The following is a 17,263-nucleotide window of genomic DNA, read 5'->3' as shown; positions in this document are numbered from 1 at the left end:
CTACGAAAGTGCTTTTTTTAAGGGGAAAAAAAGCAAGCTCTAAAATCTTACACATAATAAATTTATAGTTATGTTAAAATTCTTGGCAAGTAAAGACTAGAAAAAATTGTATATCAGTATGCTACCAGTGGCTGTCTTTGGATAGTGGGGTTATACGAAATTTTTTTCCTTTCTAGTTTTCTGTGTCCTCCACATTTTTAGCAAGGCCTACTTCTTTAATAATGGAGAAGACAACTTTTATTTAAATGTAGCCATATCACCCTCACTGATTGACATTTTTGAAATCAGTGGTCTTCTAACTTTTTTGATCAAGCCTCTCTGTTGGTAAAGTAAGTTGACCACATATCCCAGTATAGGCATATTTATTTATAAATTATATGCATTTGTAATTCTACCAGATATTTCCTGTATATCATAAAACATACAAAAATAACTTTAAAAGTATGAGATAAAAAACAAAAACATAAATAGATGTTTCAACATTTCTTTTTCCCCACACCCCAGTAGATGAAGAGTCTTGCCCTCCCTACTTTGGAGATCAGTAGTCCCTAGAATAAAATAAATAAGTTTCTTTGAAGGCAAATTTACTTATTTATAAACCCAGTGCCTACTTAGTGTTTAGAGTATAGTGGATTTTCCAAAAAATTAGTTGAATGATTGAATGTTTATGTAAAACAAAATGAGCAAATTATGGAGGACAGAAAATATAATATTTGGGTGAAGTTATAGAGGGGCTGGTTTGGGACAAAGGGTTCTTCCTCCAGGGGAATAATGAATGAGAGGCCTTGGAAATTCTTACTTTTGTATCTTGACATATTTGAAGAGTTTTTATTAATGTATACGAATTTAGTTATTTGAGTAATCTCAATTCCAGCTGTTATTAATAAATGAGTTGTAAGCAGCATTTTTGCTAAATTTGATTATGTAAGTAAAATCTGAGACATTATTGAACTAAAAATATATAGAAAATTTTACATTGTTAATTCATCTGTATTTACTTTTGCAGAAGTGATTGACATACCATTTGATCATAAAGAGTCAACACATGAGATTGGAAAATATTAAATGAGGAGTCAGAATAAGTTAGTCTGTTTTTTATGTCACAGTCTTTTGAAAAGCCTTCAGTTTTTTCATCTGAAAATGAGGGAGTGAGATAATTGATTTCTAATACTTCATTTAAAAATTCTACAATCTTGTCATGTTAGTTAGATTGTACCTCCTTAACCTCAATAATATTTAGGAATAATTGTGAATGATACACTATGTTATGTGTTTTTGTAAATTGTGATGCTCAGTAATACTTAAATTGTATGATCTCCACAGCACAGTTGTTAAGAGCTTGTGCATCCAGAATCACCCAGGGAGACTGTTAAAAACATGTATATGTATTTCCCAGCCCTACTCCCTCTAAAGATTCAGCTTCAGTATATCATTTTTGAAATGCTTCTTTATCCTTTTTCTACTTCTACATTTCTTTAACTGTAAAAGAAACACATGCTCATTGTGGGTGATTTAGAAAATATATAAAGAAGAAAGAAAGGAGGGGGAACCTCATAATTTCATCACTTAAAGCAAACCTTGTTAATATTTTAGTATATTTACTTTTTTTCTTCTGTAGTTTTTTTATGGATGCTTTTATATTTTATGTACAATTTCCCACTTTTATTTCTCACTCAGAAGTATTTTACAGCATCATTTAAAACACTTCTCAAGCATCATTTTAAAGTTTATATACTCTTTTGTCCTAGACATTAATTGCTTAGTATCAAGTGAAGTATAGTTATCATCATTACTGCCCCATCATCATCATCCTTATTTTTATCCTTATTTTACCAAGTGAGCCAGTAGGTTCAGGGAGTTTTATATGAATTGTCCAAGATTATATACCCCTACCCCCACCCCAAATGGCATGAAATGACCACAGGACCTCAGGTGTTGTGACTGTAGACCTTTTACTCTTTCACGTCACTACAATATGTATATAAACATTAAGCATTTTCATTAATCTGTTCAGTGAATATTGATTTTGTGTTAATGTATTAGCGATACAATGTACAAATGTGGATAATATTAATAGTGGCTAATACTTAGTGAACTCTTCGTGGTCCCAGTTACTATTGATTGTGCTTTGTATCAGTTCACTTAATGAAGACTCACAACCGTATGATATAGGTTACTTTCATTAGTTCCATTTTATAGATGAGGAAATTGAGGCACAGAGTTTAAGTAACAGTAAGTGATAAAGCTGGGAATTAAACCTAGCAGATCTGTTCCAGAGTCTACCCTCTTAATCTAGAGTGTAGATTAAACTTGCCTCAGAGTTCACAAAATAAGATAAATTAATAAGAGGAGCTTTTTTTTTAATATATAAATTTATTTATTTATTTTTGGCTGCCTTGGAGCTTCGTTGCTGCACGCAGGCTTTCTCTAGTTGCAGCAAGCGGGGTCTACTCTTCATTGTGGTGCACGGGCTTCTCATCGCGGTGGCTTCTTTTGTTGTGGAGCACAGGCTGTAGGCGTGCGGGCTTCAGTAGTTGTGGCGCACGGTCTTAGTTGTTCCGCAGCATATGGGATCTTCACTGACCAGGGCTCGAACCCGTGGCCCCTACATTGGCAGGCGGATTCTTTTTTTTTTTTTTTGCGGTACCCGGGCCTCTCACTGTTGCGGCCTCTCCCGTTGCGGAGCACAGTCTCCGGACGCACAAGCTCAGTGGCCATGGCTCACGGGCCCAGCCGCTCCGCGGCATGTGGGATCTTCCCGGACCGGGGCACGAACCCATGTCCCCTGAATTGACAGGCGGACTGTCAACCACTGCGCCACCAGGAAAGCCCTAGCAGGCGGATTCTTAACCACTGCGCCACCAGGGACGTTCCAAGAGAAGCTTTCAGTATGCAGTACTTATCAAACACCTATTTGTGAAAACACCTTTATGAAGGCTAAATTACAAGGCTAGAATAAATAGTCAAATTTATTCAATATTAGTTTGTTTAATAGACTAATTAAACTAGAATCTAGTTCTAGTTTTTTTCTATTTGTCTCTAATCTCAAAGCTATTTTGTATGCTTGAATGATGTGATTAAAGTTCTGTAAGTTGAGTTTTTGTGATTTTATTTTTAGTTGCAGTTTTATTGATGCCTTAGATTAAATATAGTTAGAGTGAGTTTCTAATTTCCTCTGATTTTTTTAAGTGAGTAAACATGGTTTTGTTCAAAAATTATTACTGAAGATCTAAAAAGTGAGCACCTACCTTTGTTTGCTATAGAAAGTAGGTCCTTAAAAAGGAAGATGATAAATTCCATTAAGTATAGGCTGTCTATGTAGAAGTTTAATACTTACGTAAAAGATTGTTACTAATTGTCCAGATGCGGGTGAGGTTTGGACTTATTTTGAATCCCAGCACCTGATAGAGCAGTGGAATTCTCAAGTATGAGTTTAGAGTCTGGGGTTTTGGTACTGATCCTTGGTCAGGTCATTTGACAGCTTTGCGTTCTTCTACTGTTGTTGTTTTAACTATTAAATCAGAATTACACAGCTTTTGCTCCTTTCTCAGAGTGTTGTTATGTGGAACAAATAAGATAGGATAGTACTCTGAAAAAATAAGGAACACTAAACTAGTTCAAAGCACTACCATATTATTGTTATTGTTGTTCATAGAAAAGGCTTCTAGACTACAGGTTTGGTTTTCTGGTGAAATTGTAATTCTGAGGTTAAATCCAATTACATTTATCGTGACGTGTCTGTTCACATGGTACTGTTGTAATAGGATTTTGTTATGTTCAATATTGCTTGAAATGTGTGCCTAAGTAGAGGGCTTATATTTGCAAAGGATTTGAACTTTGATATGCGACTGTGACTGTTGATAAAAAATAGTGATTGTATTGGAAATTTCATTGTACTAATGAATTTACAATAAAAAATATATATAGTTCATAATTATAATATACTAACTGAGCCTTAATATTTTTGCTTAAGTGAGCTCTTGGTGTTTATTATTTTTAAAGCAGCATTTCCTAAAGTGTATTCCTTATAATATTAATTTAACAAACTAGTCGTTGTTACCATTTCAAAAGAGGGGTTTATGTTGCCAAATAAATTTGAGAAACATTGAATTAAGTTAAACAGGTTTCTTTATATGAGAACCTCTTAAGGCTGGTGAAATGCATTGTTTCCCCAAATTGTTTGAAACAGTTTTGCAAAGCATGTCCTGGCACTGGTGTTCCAAAAATAAGCAAAGCTTATTTTGCTTTAACTTAAGATAATTTGAATATAGCAAGAAATTATACCCAAATTTATTTAAAATATCTAGAGTGAATTCAGTCTTATTAAAATAACAATTCTTATCACAGATTTCAAAGTGTTAATTATTTAAGCAATGTCTCTTCTCTTAATTTGTAGGTACGAAAAAAGGACCAGATCAATATTGAAACAAAGAACAAAACTGTTCGTTTTATTGGAGAACTCACTAAGTTTAAGATGTTCACAAAAAATGATACACTGCATTGTTTGAAGGTTAGTAGTGAATCATTTGAAATATTTTTTAATAGACACATCTAAAGTTTTAATGCTTCAGTTTGTAAGTGCTGGGAAATGATGTAATTAAGAAATATTTGATTAATCTATAGGAAGACAAAAGAGGAGTAAAAAGGAACAATAAACAGATGAGCAAAATAGAGAACAAATAATAAGATGGTAGACACAAATAGAACTATAACAGTAATTACATGAAATGTAGAAGGACAAAGTACATTAAGTAAAAGCCTTAAGAATATAAGACTTGATTAAAACAACATTATATGCTGACTGCAAGGAAGATACCCTTAAATATTAACACCAGGAAGCCTAAAATAAAAAGATGGGGGAAATATACCATGGAAGCACTAAAAATAAATAAATAAATAAAAGCACCTGGTTTTATTATTATCAGACAAAGTAGGCTTTAAGGCATGAAGCATTATTAGAAATAAAGAAGCATAGTTCATAATGATGATGAGGTCCTTTTAATAGGAAAGTGTGTTACCTTCCTGAATCAGTATGCATCCAGTACTGTATTTTTAGAATACATAAAGCAAAAAATCGACAAGGAAAGAGAAATAAATCCACAATTACAGTGAGAGACTTGAAAACACCTTTTAGTACCTGAAAGCATAGGCAGACAACATTAGTAAGTATATTCAGGATTGAACAACCTTAATCTAATTGACACTATACCCAACAGGATCAGAATTTATAATCTCTTCAAATGCACATGGATGATTTACCAAAATCAACCAAAAAGAAAGTCTCAGCAAGTTCAAAAAAATTGAAATTATTCAGATTATGTTTTTTTGTCCACAATAGAATTAAGGTAGAAATTCATTAGTAACTAACTAGTTATGTGTGGTAAAGCTGATGCAGCATAGATGAAATAATTCTTCTACATTTGGAATTGGTCATTACTAACAATAACAAATTTTTAATCAAGTTAATTTCTTTGAGATATCACTAGGTATGTCACACAAAATGGGTCTCATGGGTTCAAATACATTTGGAAAACCCTGAGTTAAACACGTTTCTTTACTGCATGATTTCTTAAGAGTATTTAAAATATTAATAATCATTGTAAATATTCAAGGGGTTAAGTCTCCTAAACCTACTTGGAGCATTTCAGGAGACTACAAAGTACATTTGGGGAACTTTGGACAGCATTTAAGAGAGGTTGTGAAAGTTTTTTCAACGCTGTCATTGAAAGGAATCATGCCATGAACAACTTAGACATATTAGTATATTTCTTTGTATTAATTACTGATGTATATAGGAAGAATATACATTTATTTGACACAGGTTCATTTCTGTACATTTGTTTTAAGGAAATAATCATAAACGTGCGCAAATTTATGTGCAAGAATGTTTGTCACACCATTGTTTATAGTAGCAAAAAATTGTAAACAATTTGGATGTCCCATAAATAAGAATCAGTTAAGTTTTAGTATAGTTCATATTATAAGTACTATGTACCCTTTAAATCATGCCATAGAAGGATAATAAAGATGTGGAAAAATACTCATGTTAGCCCAAAAAAACCAAATTATTGAATGATATGTGTAAATCTTTTTTGGCTTAGAAAATATGCACAGAAAAATATTGGGGGGATAAATAGTAAAATGTGGTAATGTGTTTGTAAATTTCATACAGTAAGGCTTTTGTTGTAAGAAGTTTAAAGGTAAATGTCATATAAACCAAAACCAAAAAGCTATTTAGAAAATATTAGCTATGTATGTGGCATTTGCTTAAATATATAGCATCTCCTGATAAATATAAAATGGGCTTTGATAGATTAGTTTTCATATATCTATCTAAAAGGAATGACATTAAATATCCTGAAGTTTTTAGATAAAATTTTATGGCCTAACACAAAGATACCCAGTGATGAAGCTTGGCATCTAAAGTAGACTAGGTTATTTTTTTTTAGTTGATTTACAATATTGTGTTTAGCTTTTCTTCTTTTTACAGTGACATTTTAAAACTTGTTGCACACATTAGGTGTATAATGTTTTCTTTCTCTAATAGGATTGAATTGTTGTCTTTGTGGTTTTTCATCATTATTATTTTTACAGATGCTTCTATCAGACTTTTCCCATCACCATATTGAAATGGCATGTACCCTACTAGAAACATGTGGAAGATTTCTTTTCAGATCTCCAGAATCTCACCTGAGGACCAGTGTACTTTTGGTAAGGGCTTGAGGATCCTAGCAAGAGGTTGAGGTTCTTGATTTACTCCAGGAGTTAAAAATTTTGACCAGTGCCTTTTATCTTGCTCTGCCATTTAAACACTTCTACCTAAACTAGAACTCCAGCCGTTCCTGGAGAGCTGTAGGGATTTTTCTCATTTGACTGCCAGTGAGTTCACACTATTGTAAAGGGGGATTAAATTCAGCCCCAGATAACTTTTTACAAGTGATGCAGAAGAGCAGGTACTCTAAATACTATTGTGTTAGAGCCCTCTTTGTGGATGTTCTTGATACATCTTTACTGTGCCATAAGCACATAAATTATAAAGCTTAAATTTTTTAAATTGGAAAACATAAAACATAAGCTTGAAAAATTAACATGGGGGGAGAAGATATTTCTTAAGTTAATTAGGATGCCAGCATGGCCATCAAGTTTATTAAGCAATTAAGTTAGTATGCTTATTGGTAATACCCATGCATTCGACTGCAGCCTTTGCAAGGGAGAGAGTGTGGTGGGGGAGGGTGTCAGTATTAGCCCTGGTTTAGGACTCCCCAGGAATAGACTGTCATTACATCAGTGTTGCTTTTAGGGACGTGTTGATTGTGTCTTTTTCTCTAGGTGTGTTATTTTTTTAGAATCTAGTTGTAAGCTTGAATATTTCTCTGGCAATATTTAAAATGAAAAAAACATGGGAATTTATTTCTAGTGAACAAAAATACTAATGTGAAGGCCATCACCTGGAGTTTATTTCCACATTCTCTCTAGGCTTATTCATATAATAGTCATTCCAAGTTCAAATTTTTATTGTAACACAGAAAAAAATCTTCCTCCTCTTTGGCTCAAGCTGGTAAGGTTAAATGAGACCTGCATATGAAAATGTAATAGAGATGCCAAGAAAGCTTAGGTTTTAAAAATGTCTATATTTTATTTGTAATATTGAACCCTCTATGTTTACTTTTTGCTAGGGAAAGTTTACTAGTTGTGGTGGTGTGGATACTTATGCCATTGATGGAAACCAGAGTTCTTCCTGCCCGACTGGTTTTCTTCGCTCAGCGGCTCTTTCTCCCTCTTGTAGCGAAAGCAGCTAGCCTTTATCATTGATTGTCTTGCTTTCTGGATAGGAGCCTTGTTTATCATATAATGCTTTTGGGGCTCCTCCTATGTGTTAGGCACTGAACTCAGTTCTGCAGGGATGTTATGGCTGGTTGGGGGTGGTTAGTACAAAGAAATGAAACATAGTTGCCATCCTCAAAGTGGTCCATATCTAGTGCTAATTCCAGTGTAGCATTTTAAGTGCTTTAACAGAGAGAGGTATGCAGAGGATTTTATGGGCTCATGGAGGGAGTACTTAAACCAGACTGAATGAGTCAGGAGAGATCTTCCCTAACAGCTTCCCAGTGTTTATTGAGTCTGACTCTTCTGTCAGACCCTTGGGATATAAAAGTGAAAAAGATAGTTCCTGCCCTCATGGAATTTGTAGTCTAATAACCCAGACAGATGGACGGTTGGAACACAGGGAGGGGGATGCAATATAATACTGTGGGTTAGCATAGGGTATTATGTGTATAGATAGAAGAGGCGCTTAATCTAGTCTTGGTATGTCAGGAAAGGTTTCCTGGAAAAAATGGTGTTTATTTTAGAGACTCACCTGAGTCTCAAAGGCAGAGAAGAGAGATACACTGAGTCAAGAGGCTGCAGGTAAGACTGGAGACGTAGGCACAGCCCCGAGTATGAGCACTGTGCTAAGGAACGAGGGTTTTCCCCCTGTGGTAGAGAGTAGCTATTGAAGGATGTTAAGCAGGGAGGATAGGTATGATCAGATTTATGGTTTTAGGAAGGTCGGTGTGGAGGAGATACCTGAGGTGGCTGAGGCCAGAGGTAGACAGAACAGTGAAACGGCTGTTTTCAAAACCTACGGGAAAAACAATGAAGAAATGGTAAGGATGGGGGAGTGGGGAATAATAATTGGCTGTATGAAGAATTTTAGGAAGCAGAACTGATGAGATGTGATGGTGAGATACTAGGGACGAGGAAGGGAAAGCGCCCTCAGATAAGACCCCGTATTCCAGCATGAGCATCTGAGCGGGTGATGGTGCCAGTCACAGAGATGAGGGAGGAGGAGGAGGGAGGAGGAGGAGGGTTTGGTTTGAAGCGCAAATGCTTGCGGGATGATCTAAAATGTACCCGTATTTGTTTGGGAACACACATAACCTTTTAACTGGTTTGCATTTAAAATTATTCTTGGCTGATGTTAAAAGTAGTTTGGTGTGGGGACTTCCTCGGGTGGTCCAGTGCTTGAGACTTCTCCTTCCTATGCAGGGGGTGTGGGTTCCATCCCTGGTGGGGGAGCTAAGATCCCACATGCCTGGAGGCCAAAAACAACCAAAACATAAAACAGAAGCAACATTGTAACAAATTCAATAAAGACTTTAAAATTGGTCCACATCAAAAAAGAAAAAAGAAAGTAGTTTGGTATGTGTGTTGGGGGAGAAGGTTCTAAAGTGGTCTACATAACAGGTTGAAACTAGTCTTGATTTAAAACTGTTATGTATGTACAAATGAAAAGTTAAGTGTTGCGTTATGTTTTGTTCAAAGAACTTACAGGGTGAGGTCATTATCTCTAGCTCTGTTAAACATGGAACTGTTCTCTCTGTCTGGAAGAGTCAACATTTAATAAGCATTTACAAATTATAAAATAGATGTCAGGAGAGGAGCTAGGCTACAACGTGTATACTTTAGCAGATTCATAGACAAGAGAAACAATTGTGAAACTTGGTATACCCATAATTGAACTTATGAAAGAGCAGAATTTCCCCCAGTATACAATGGTTTTACGTGTATAGAAAGGCAGACCATGGGAAAGATTTGAATGTGTTTTAAAAAATTCATTCATTACTTTGTATATTAGTAAACATTAATTGCAAGCCTCCCATGTGCTAGGCCAGGCACTGTTTTAGATGCTGGGTTTACATCAGTGAACATGCTGCAGCCCCTGCCCTCCCTGAGCTTGCAGACACAGCCTTCTTTCCAAAGCCTGAAGTCTTGCTTCCACCCGCCACCACCTGCCACCCCAGTCCAGACACCTGCTTGAAGCTCTTCAGTGCTTTCCCTCTACAGGGGAAATCCAGCATTGTTACTATGGTCGGTCTGCAGAATCTGGTCTCACCGAGCCTCTCCTCACTCCTTAGAACTGATCTCACGCCATTCCATGCTGGCGCCACGCTGGCCTTCCTGTAGTTCCTGTAACTGATCCTTCTCTCCTCATTGCCTCTCGTCTTGCTGTTGCGTCTGCCTCAGGTGCTCTCTCTGTGTCTCTTCTCAACCTTTTGTCGTCCTTCAGAGCACAACTCAAATGTCACTTTTGCAGAGAGGCCATCCCTAGCCCACCCTGACTAAAGTGGGCTCTCATTACTCTCCATCTTAGGGCCTTGTTATTTTCCTTCATAACACTATTCACAGTTAGTATTTAAAAGGTTGCTAGTTTATTTGTTGGCTTGTTTATTCTGTCTTCCTACGCCAACTCTTAGGCTTCATGAAGGTAGGAGCCATGTCCGTCTTGTTCACTGGTGACTTCAGTACCTAGCATAGTGCCTGGCACATAGTAAGTGCCAAGTAAAATGTTAAATGGCTGAATAAATTCAGTAATCTTAATACTTAGTGTGGTGCTGTTTTTAGAACTAGGAGTACTGTTTGAAGAACTTCAGCTGATCAGTCTTTGGTTCTCAACTGGCATCTGGTGGGTAGAGGTGAAGGTTGCTGCACAGAACACCCTCCCCCCACACACCCAGACAAAGACTATCCAGTCCAAAACGTCCGTAGTGCTGAGGTTGAGGATCCTGAAGTAGATGATGATTGACTGCTTTTAATCACCTCCTGGAGCTGATGCTGAGGGCTCTGGACAAGTTGTGAAACTGGGGGCTTTTAGTTTCCTTGTCTGTAGAGACATGTCAGATTTACCTAGTACAACATTGGATGGCACAAGCTCTCAGAATAAGGTTATTCTCAGCTGTTGTGTGTGGAACAGCCAGAGGCATTCACCCCTTTATTTATATTGTTGGTCCTTAATTTCAGTCACTTGTATATAAGCCTTGTTTTACGTAGAGTTCATATAGTTTGGCAGAGTTATAAGTCAAGATATATTTGTAGCAGAGTTCTCTTGAGTATTTTATTGGACAAGGCATAAGACCAAGCAGTTATGGACTAATTTGTTCTAAAAACATGATTAGTGATATAACAATTAGTATACTTGCATGCTCTTAGAAATACCTAGTAATTGTTTTTTCCCTTTTCTAGCCCTTTATCTTGAAATCTTATCACTGAGAGTAGAACTTTAGTTGGGAAGAAAGAAACCTTAGAATGAAAGTATTTTGACTAGACTTTTTATTTTAGGAACAAATGATGAGAAAGAAACAAGCGATGCATCTCGATGCAAGATATGTCACAATGGTGGAGAATGCATATTACTACTGCAACCCACCTCCAGCTGAAAAAACAGTGAAAAAGAAACGTCCTCCTCTCCAGGAATATGTCCGGAAACTTTTGTACAAGGATCTCTCCAAGGTTACCACTGAGAAGGTAAATCTTAATGAAATCATAGAACAGTAGTCAACTTGAGATTTGTGGTAGTGCTAAGCTTATATAACATTCAACCAAATTAATTCTTTTTCGTCCTGATGATAATAGTACTGATTGCAGTGCACTTTCCTTCTAGCCCTGCACCAAATTGTTTTAGGTCAGGGACATATATTTCAGTTTTCCTAGATCAGCTTGTTTATCAATGGCTTCAGTGCCCCACAAAGTATAGATAGGAAATGTAAGTAGTTTGCATTATTCACATTTTGTATATGGAGAAATTGAAGCAGAATTGTTGAAGTCCCAGCAGTGGAGTTTAGGAGAGGTAGGATTAAATCCCAAGTTCCATTATGATTGATTCCATACAAGTCATCATAATAAGGAATTCATACGATGGTACATAATGTATGGGACATATGTTTTATTTTCCTTTTATGTTAGTAACTTCTTATTCTAATTAAAATGGTAATTCTTCTAAATTTGATGTTAATGCTGTGTGTATATTTGAAACTATTACTTTGTCTCTGATGTTCTGTAATGAATTTGCCTTTAAATATTTTGCTTTCAGTACAGGGGTTCTTAACCTTAAGTAGGCTTTAAGAGGCCCATGATCCTCTGGAACTTAATGATACTGAATCTCTGGGCCTGTCTGTATTTTTCCGGAAGAGGGTCTGTAGCTTTCTTTAGATTCTCAGCAGGGGTCAATTTCCAGAAAAGGTTAAGAACCACCGACCTGTTACCTTAATTATTGTAGTTACCTTGTTAGAACCTTCACTTTTAAGTGAGACATGTTGAGTAAACATTTTTTGGTCAACTCTACAAGTTGAAACAACATGGTATGGAACTTTTTTCTTTTCAGGAAAAAAAATTGAAGCAAATTAACTTCTGGACAGAGGAAACCTATGGGGAGGATAAGAGGCATGGAATAATACATGTGTCATGGGTGGGCAGGGTAGAAGGTGATGACGAATGAGCGCAACTTTGAAAATTGAAGCCACCTTCAGGGATCCAGAGACAGTAGTTGTTTAAGACAACAGGATTTGAAAGCTGTTTTAGAATTGGCTAAAAGTTTGTAAAGTATGGAATGCTTATGCATTTGAGATGACATTAACATTTCCATTGAAGCTGATGTGAGAACATATTTAGTGCTTGAAAGGTGGATTGTGGATATAGAGTAGAGATGAAAGGACTACTTTACATTCTGCCTACAGTATCCATTTTCTTTCAGAATAAAAATGGAAAGAACTTGATGATGACTAGAGCTCTGCTGATTATCTCATTACCAGTAGAGATTTTGAAAGTAATAGCTAACTTTTATGGGGTGCTTGTAATGCGCCAGACACATTCCTACGTACTTCACACACTTTAACTTGTCTAACCCTTAGACCAGACTTATGGAGTAAGTGCCTATCATCCCCCCTTCCCATGCAAGGAAACTGTGTGATGTCAGTCTTGATGTTGTGTCCTCCATCTTTTTTTTTTTTTTAAGATTTTTTTGATGTGGACCATTTTTTTTTTTAAGTCTTTATTGAATTTGTTACAGTATTGCTTCTGTTTTATGTTTTGGTTTTTTGGCCTCGAGGCATGTGGGATCTTAGCTCCCTGTCCAGTGATCGAACCTGTACCCCATGCACTGGAAGGCAGAGTCTTAACCACTGGACCACCAGGGAAGTCCTGTGTCCTCCATCTTAAGGGATCTTTTAACCAGTTGACCTTGGGTTTATTTCCTTATTGGAAATTTTTCATTTATAAAAAGAAGTGTCTGAGGTTATTTACATCAAATGATGCACAAAAGAAAACATTATTTTTGTTAAATCTTGGGTATTTCTTTCAGTGACCTGAGTATGAGTGTATACTGTTAGCTTGATTGAAGTCCTGGAAACTCTAGGAAATTTAAGGGCGTTATGGAAAGATAAAGGGAAAATGTGAATAAATTTTAACAATAATTAGAAAAATCTTATTTTTCCTATCTCTAAAGTTGAAGAGGCTGGTAGAGAATCTCTAGAGTATTTTCCGTTTCAAAAGTTCTGTGACTGTACAATCATAATAAAATATTTGTATTATAGGGTATTTTGGACTACTTAGTGCTTATCTTAGTAATTTAAACAAAATTCTCTTCATTTAGGTTTTGAGACAGATGCGAAAGTTGCCTTGGCAGGACCAAGAAGTGAAAGACTATGTGATTTGTTGTATGATAAACATCTGGAATGTGAAATATAACAGCATTCATTGTGTAGCCAACCTCTTAGCAGGACTAGTGCTCTACCAGGAGGATGTTGGAATCCATGTTGTGGATGGAGTTTTAGAAGATATTCGATTAGGAATGGAGGTAACAAAGACCTGCAGCAAATTGGAATCTGTGGACAATTTAGACAGCCTTTAAGTCCTATTATTGAAAAATAAGGATTTGAAAACCCTCTTTTCCCCATATGGTGTCATTTACTATTACTTTTTTGAAGATAATGATTTCTTAATAAACCCTGTTGTGTTAGATTTCCTAGTCTTCTCTCAGGCTAATGCTGAAGTATTTTTTGCCTTTTCTTCAAGTCCAGTTAAGCTTATTTTAGAAGAGTATAGTAAATTTTTATTATTTCCTGGTTACTATTGGCATTCACATTATAGGAATTCATAAATTTATTAATTAGGAGAATTGGTAATCATTTGATAAGAATTTCTGTAAGAATTTCCCTCTTTCTATATGCTTGTTGTTTCCTTAATTCACGGATTTCAGAGAAAATAAGTCACAGAGGGCTGATAGGGAGAATTACATTTTAACTGTTTCATAAACTATTAATTCATTTAACAATAGCTTAATATTAAATTTAATACTTAACATGTTCTTTTTATTAAAACATTTTAAAGGTAGACATTTCTTAGAGAGAGATAAAGGACACCCAGAAGTGACTACCGATTAGAAAAGAACCCATTATTTATTCTCTGTTCAGTGAGTGATGTTGTCAAGTGACATAGGGGAATTTTACCTCTTCTCAAACACATTGCTATTCTTTAATGGAAATCTGCTTTTTTTTTTCTTCCCCCTTTAGGTTAATCAACCTAAATTTAATCAGAGACGTATCAGCAGTGCCAAGTTCTTAGGGGAACTTTATAATTACCGAATGGTGGAATCTGCTGTTATTTTTAGAACTCTTTATTCTTTTACTTCATTTGGTGTTAACCCTGATGGCTCTCCAAGTTCACTGGACCCTCCCGAGCACCTTTTCAGGATTAGACTAGTGTGCACTATTTTGGATACCTGTGGCCAGTACTTTGACAGAGGTTCTAGTAAACGAAAACTCGATTGCTTCCTTGTGTATTTTCAGGTACATAAATTGAAATAAGCAGTTGGCATCATTTAATGCATTGCTTGTGTTATAAAAATATTAGAGAAGAAACCCTGTAGCATTCATATATGATGTATAAGATATATTCATAGTTAGGTGAGATTTATTCTTCTTGCAAGTATGCTTAGCTTTAGACGTTTTAAAATAACATGATGGGGATTTCCCTCGCGGTCCAGTGGTTAAGACTCTGTGCTTCCTGCAGGGGGCACAGGTTCGATCCCTGGTCAGGGAACTAAGATCCTGCATGCCACACGGCATGGCCAAAAAAAAGAAAGAAAAATTTTAAAAATATATATATATGATGAATTCTATCATAAATATTCTGATTACATTTTAAGTTTTATAATTGATGATTGATCATTAATTTTGGGAATTATTTTGGTGCTTTTATAAATTTGGTTTAGTAAGTTTAATAAGTTTGGTTTAGTAAGTTTAATAAGTTTATAAATTTGGTGTAGTATGGATTATTTTGTATTTGGTACGTAATTCATGAATCAAATTACTTGTAATATTTATGCATTTGATAATATTCTCACTCATCTGTGTTCTGGTTTTATATCTAAAATTCTTGTTTCTAAATTTTAAAAAAAACCCATCATTAACATTGAAAGAAATATTTGTTCATTCATTGCTAAACTCTTGGGTTGTGCTTTCCATATCTTAAGTTACTTATGTAAACTGGTGATTTAGAGCAAGTACAGTATAAATTAAATTCAGATACAAATACAGAGACAGTTCTGCAGCTTCTATACAGTTCATGTTCCAGAAGTTAGCTGTAGCTTGGTTGTCTGGAACCTAATCATTATTTCCCATCAAATACAATGTTATAAGTACTGATTAGGGGGAATAACTCACTATCGAATTCTCCAGACGTTACTGAAATAAAGTACCAATGGTACCATTCAGTTCTATTTGATCATTCCTTTCTATCTAATCTGTTATGTTGTTTTTGTTTACCCATTGACAAAGAAAATAAATTTAAAACTACAAATTTGAGGTGTCAAAAATACATCCACATAGTAGCTGATGTTAAGTGGGGGTAACTACTCTTGGGGAAGAGCTGTTTGTAACTTTCTCCTATTACTTTATCTTTGCATTAGAGGGTAACTTGTTACTCTCTTGTTTTCTGAATTGATGAGCCAAAAATGGGGAAGGTGTGTTGAAGATTTGAGACTCAGATTCTCTGTTCCATGTAAGAAATGCCTTAAGTTGGAGACTGCCTGTATTTAAAACCAAAGTTTTGCTGCAGAATATCAGTGATCACTATCAGTGTCCAAAGCAGGATCCCTTTCAGAAGAGTGTTACTATTTGCACTCACTCTAACATCACTGGCAGAGAGAAAAGAGCCACTCAGAAATATTCAGGAGTAGAAAGAGACAAAAGTATTTTCCACATTGATTAATAGCAGGAATGTGTAGCAGGGATATACTTAGGGCACGGGAGTAAGAAGTGAGTGAGGCCTGGGAGATGCAGCCAGTGTGTGCTGCCTGTAACACAGTGTCCAGTTACATATTGGAAGGCAGATAGAAAGGCTCACTTGCAGCAGTGCTTCTAAACTTCAGTGTGTACACACATCACCTGGCTATATTGTTAAGATGCACACTGTGATTCAGTTGGCCTAGGGTAGGGGACGTCTCAGATTCTGTATGTCTAATAAGCTCTGAGTTCCCACACTTTGAGTAGCGAAGACCTAGAAGAAACTGGACAGGAAGATTAAACACCCAGAGGAACACCTGTTTATATACAAGTAAATTCATGGGTTGTGCTTTTTAGTTAAACTTGAGAATTACAAGTACAAAATAGAATGAAGGAGCCAAGCCAGGAGACGAGGGAAAATATCTAAATGGTGCCATATACACAGTAGATGTTCAATAAATGCTTGTTGATTACTGATTTTTATATATTCAAAAACCCTATCTTCAGATACTTTGACTCTTTAAAAAAAATCAAAGCAGGTAGTATAGAGAAAATAATTATAATTTATCAAAACCGTTGCCTTGAATTTGGTTGTTTTTGTAAAATTAAATATTTAAGCCCTATTTGGGATTTGGGAGTGGAGTTTCTGCCTGGTTTCAGTACCTGAAAATTTATTTGCTGTTTTATTTATTTATAATTTTTCCTTGCCTTTAAAAAAAGATTATGACAGTTACAATAAAAAATATATTTAAATTAAAGTCACCAGATGGCTTAGGAACTATATACATGGAGGGAAATAAATGTGCTAGGATCATTGCTGTTGACCATTAATAAAAATGGTAGGTGTCTTGTACAACTCTTTAGTTGTTATAACTAGGTGATGTCACGATACAGATTATTTTAAATATTTTGTTATTAATTTCTTATAGCTAAATTTATTTTTCATTTGTTATCAGCGTTATGTTTGGTGGAAGAAAAGTTTGGAGGTTTGGACAAAAGACCATCCATTTCCCATTGACATAGATTACATGATCAGTGACACACTAGAACTGCTAAGACCAAAGATCAAACTCTGTAATTCTCTGGAAGAATCCATCAGGCAGGTACACGACTTGGAACGAGAATTCTTAATAAAACTAGGTAAGCAATTAATTACAGAGAGAAAATAAAGATGGTATTTGGCAGATCGTTTCTAGAATTTGCTTTCTAATGTTTTCAGTTAG

At 35.6% G+C, this 17,263-nt stretch overlaps 1 protein-coding gene across 7 annotated transcripts in view; it reads left to right on the top strand.

Annotated features, from left to right (window-relative positions):
* Positions 1 to 17,263, top strand: part of UPF2 (UPF2 regulator of nonsense mediated mRNA decay) — a 211,066-nt gene that overhangs the window by 50,881 nt on the left and 142,922 nt on the right. For 6 of the 7 annotated variants that reach the window (XR_012330375.1, XM_073801544.1, XM_073801542.1 and 3 more), the window contains exons 10-15: positions 4,397 to 4,510; positions 6,595 to 6,711; positions 11,101 to 11,286; positions 13,409 to 13,612; positions 14,328 to 14,603; positions 16,997 to 17,180. Coding sequence is in view for 6 of the 7 variants with exons in the window: in XM_073801544.1 (XP_073657645.1) it covers positions 4,397 to 4,510; positions 6,595 to 6,711; positions 11,101 to 11,286; positions 13,409 to 13,612; positions 14,328 to 14,603; positions 16,997 to 17,180 (1,081 nt within the window). In the remaining variant the exon portion in view is untranslated. The remainder of the gene's footprint in view (positions 1 to 4,396; positions 4,511 to 6,594; positions 6,712 to 11,100; positions 11,287 to 13,408; positions 13,613 to 14,327; positions 14,604 to 16,996; positions 17,181 to 17,263) is intronic. The other variant, XM_073801546.1, reaches the window with a different exon arrangement.

The sequence above is a fragment of the Tursiops truncatus genome, chromosome 2 (genome assembly GCF_011762595.2).
Source record: "Tursiops truncatus isolate mTurTru1 chromosome 2, mTurTru1.mat.Y, whole genome shotgun sequence".
Taxonomy (NCBI): domain Eukaryota; kingdom Metazoa; phylum Chordata; class Mammalia; order Artiodactyla; family Delphinidae; genus Tursiops; species Tursiops truncatus.
Note: the sequence above shows the minus strand (reverse complement) of the source record. Positions and strands in the feature narration are given on the sequence as shown.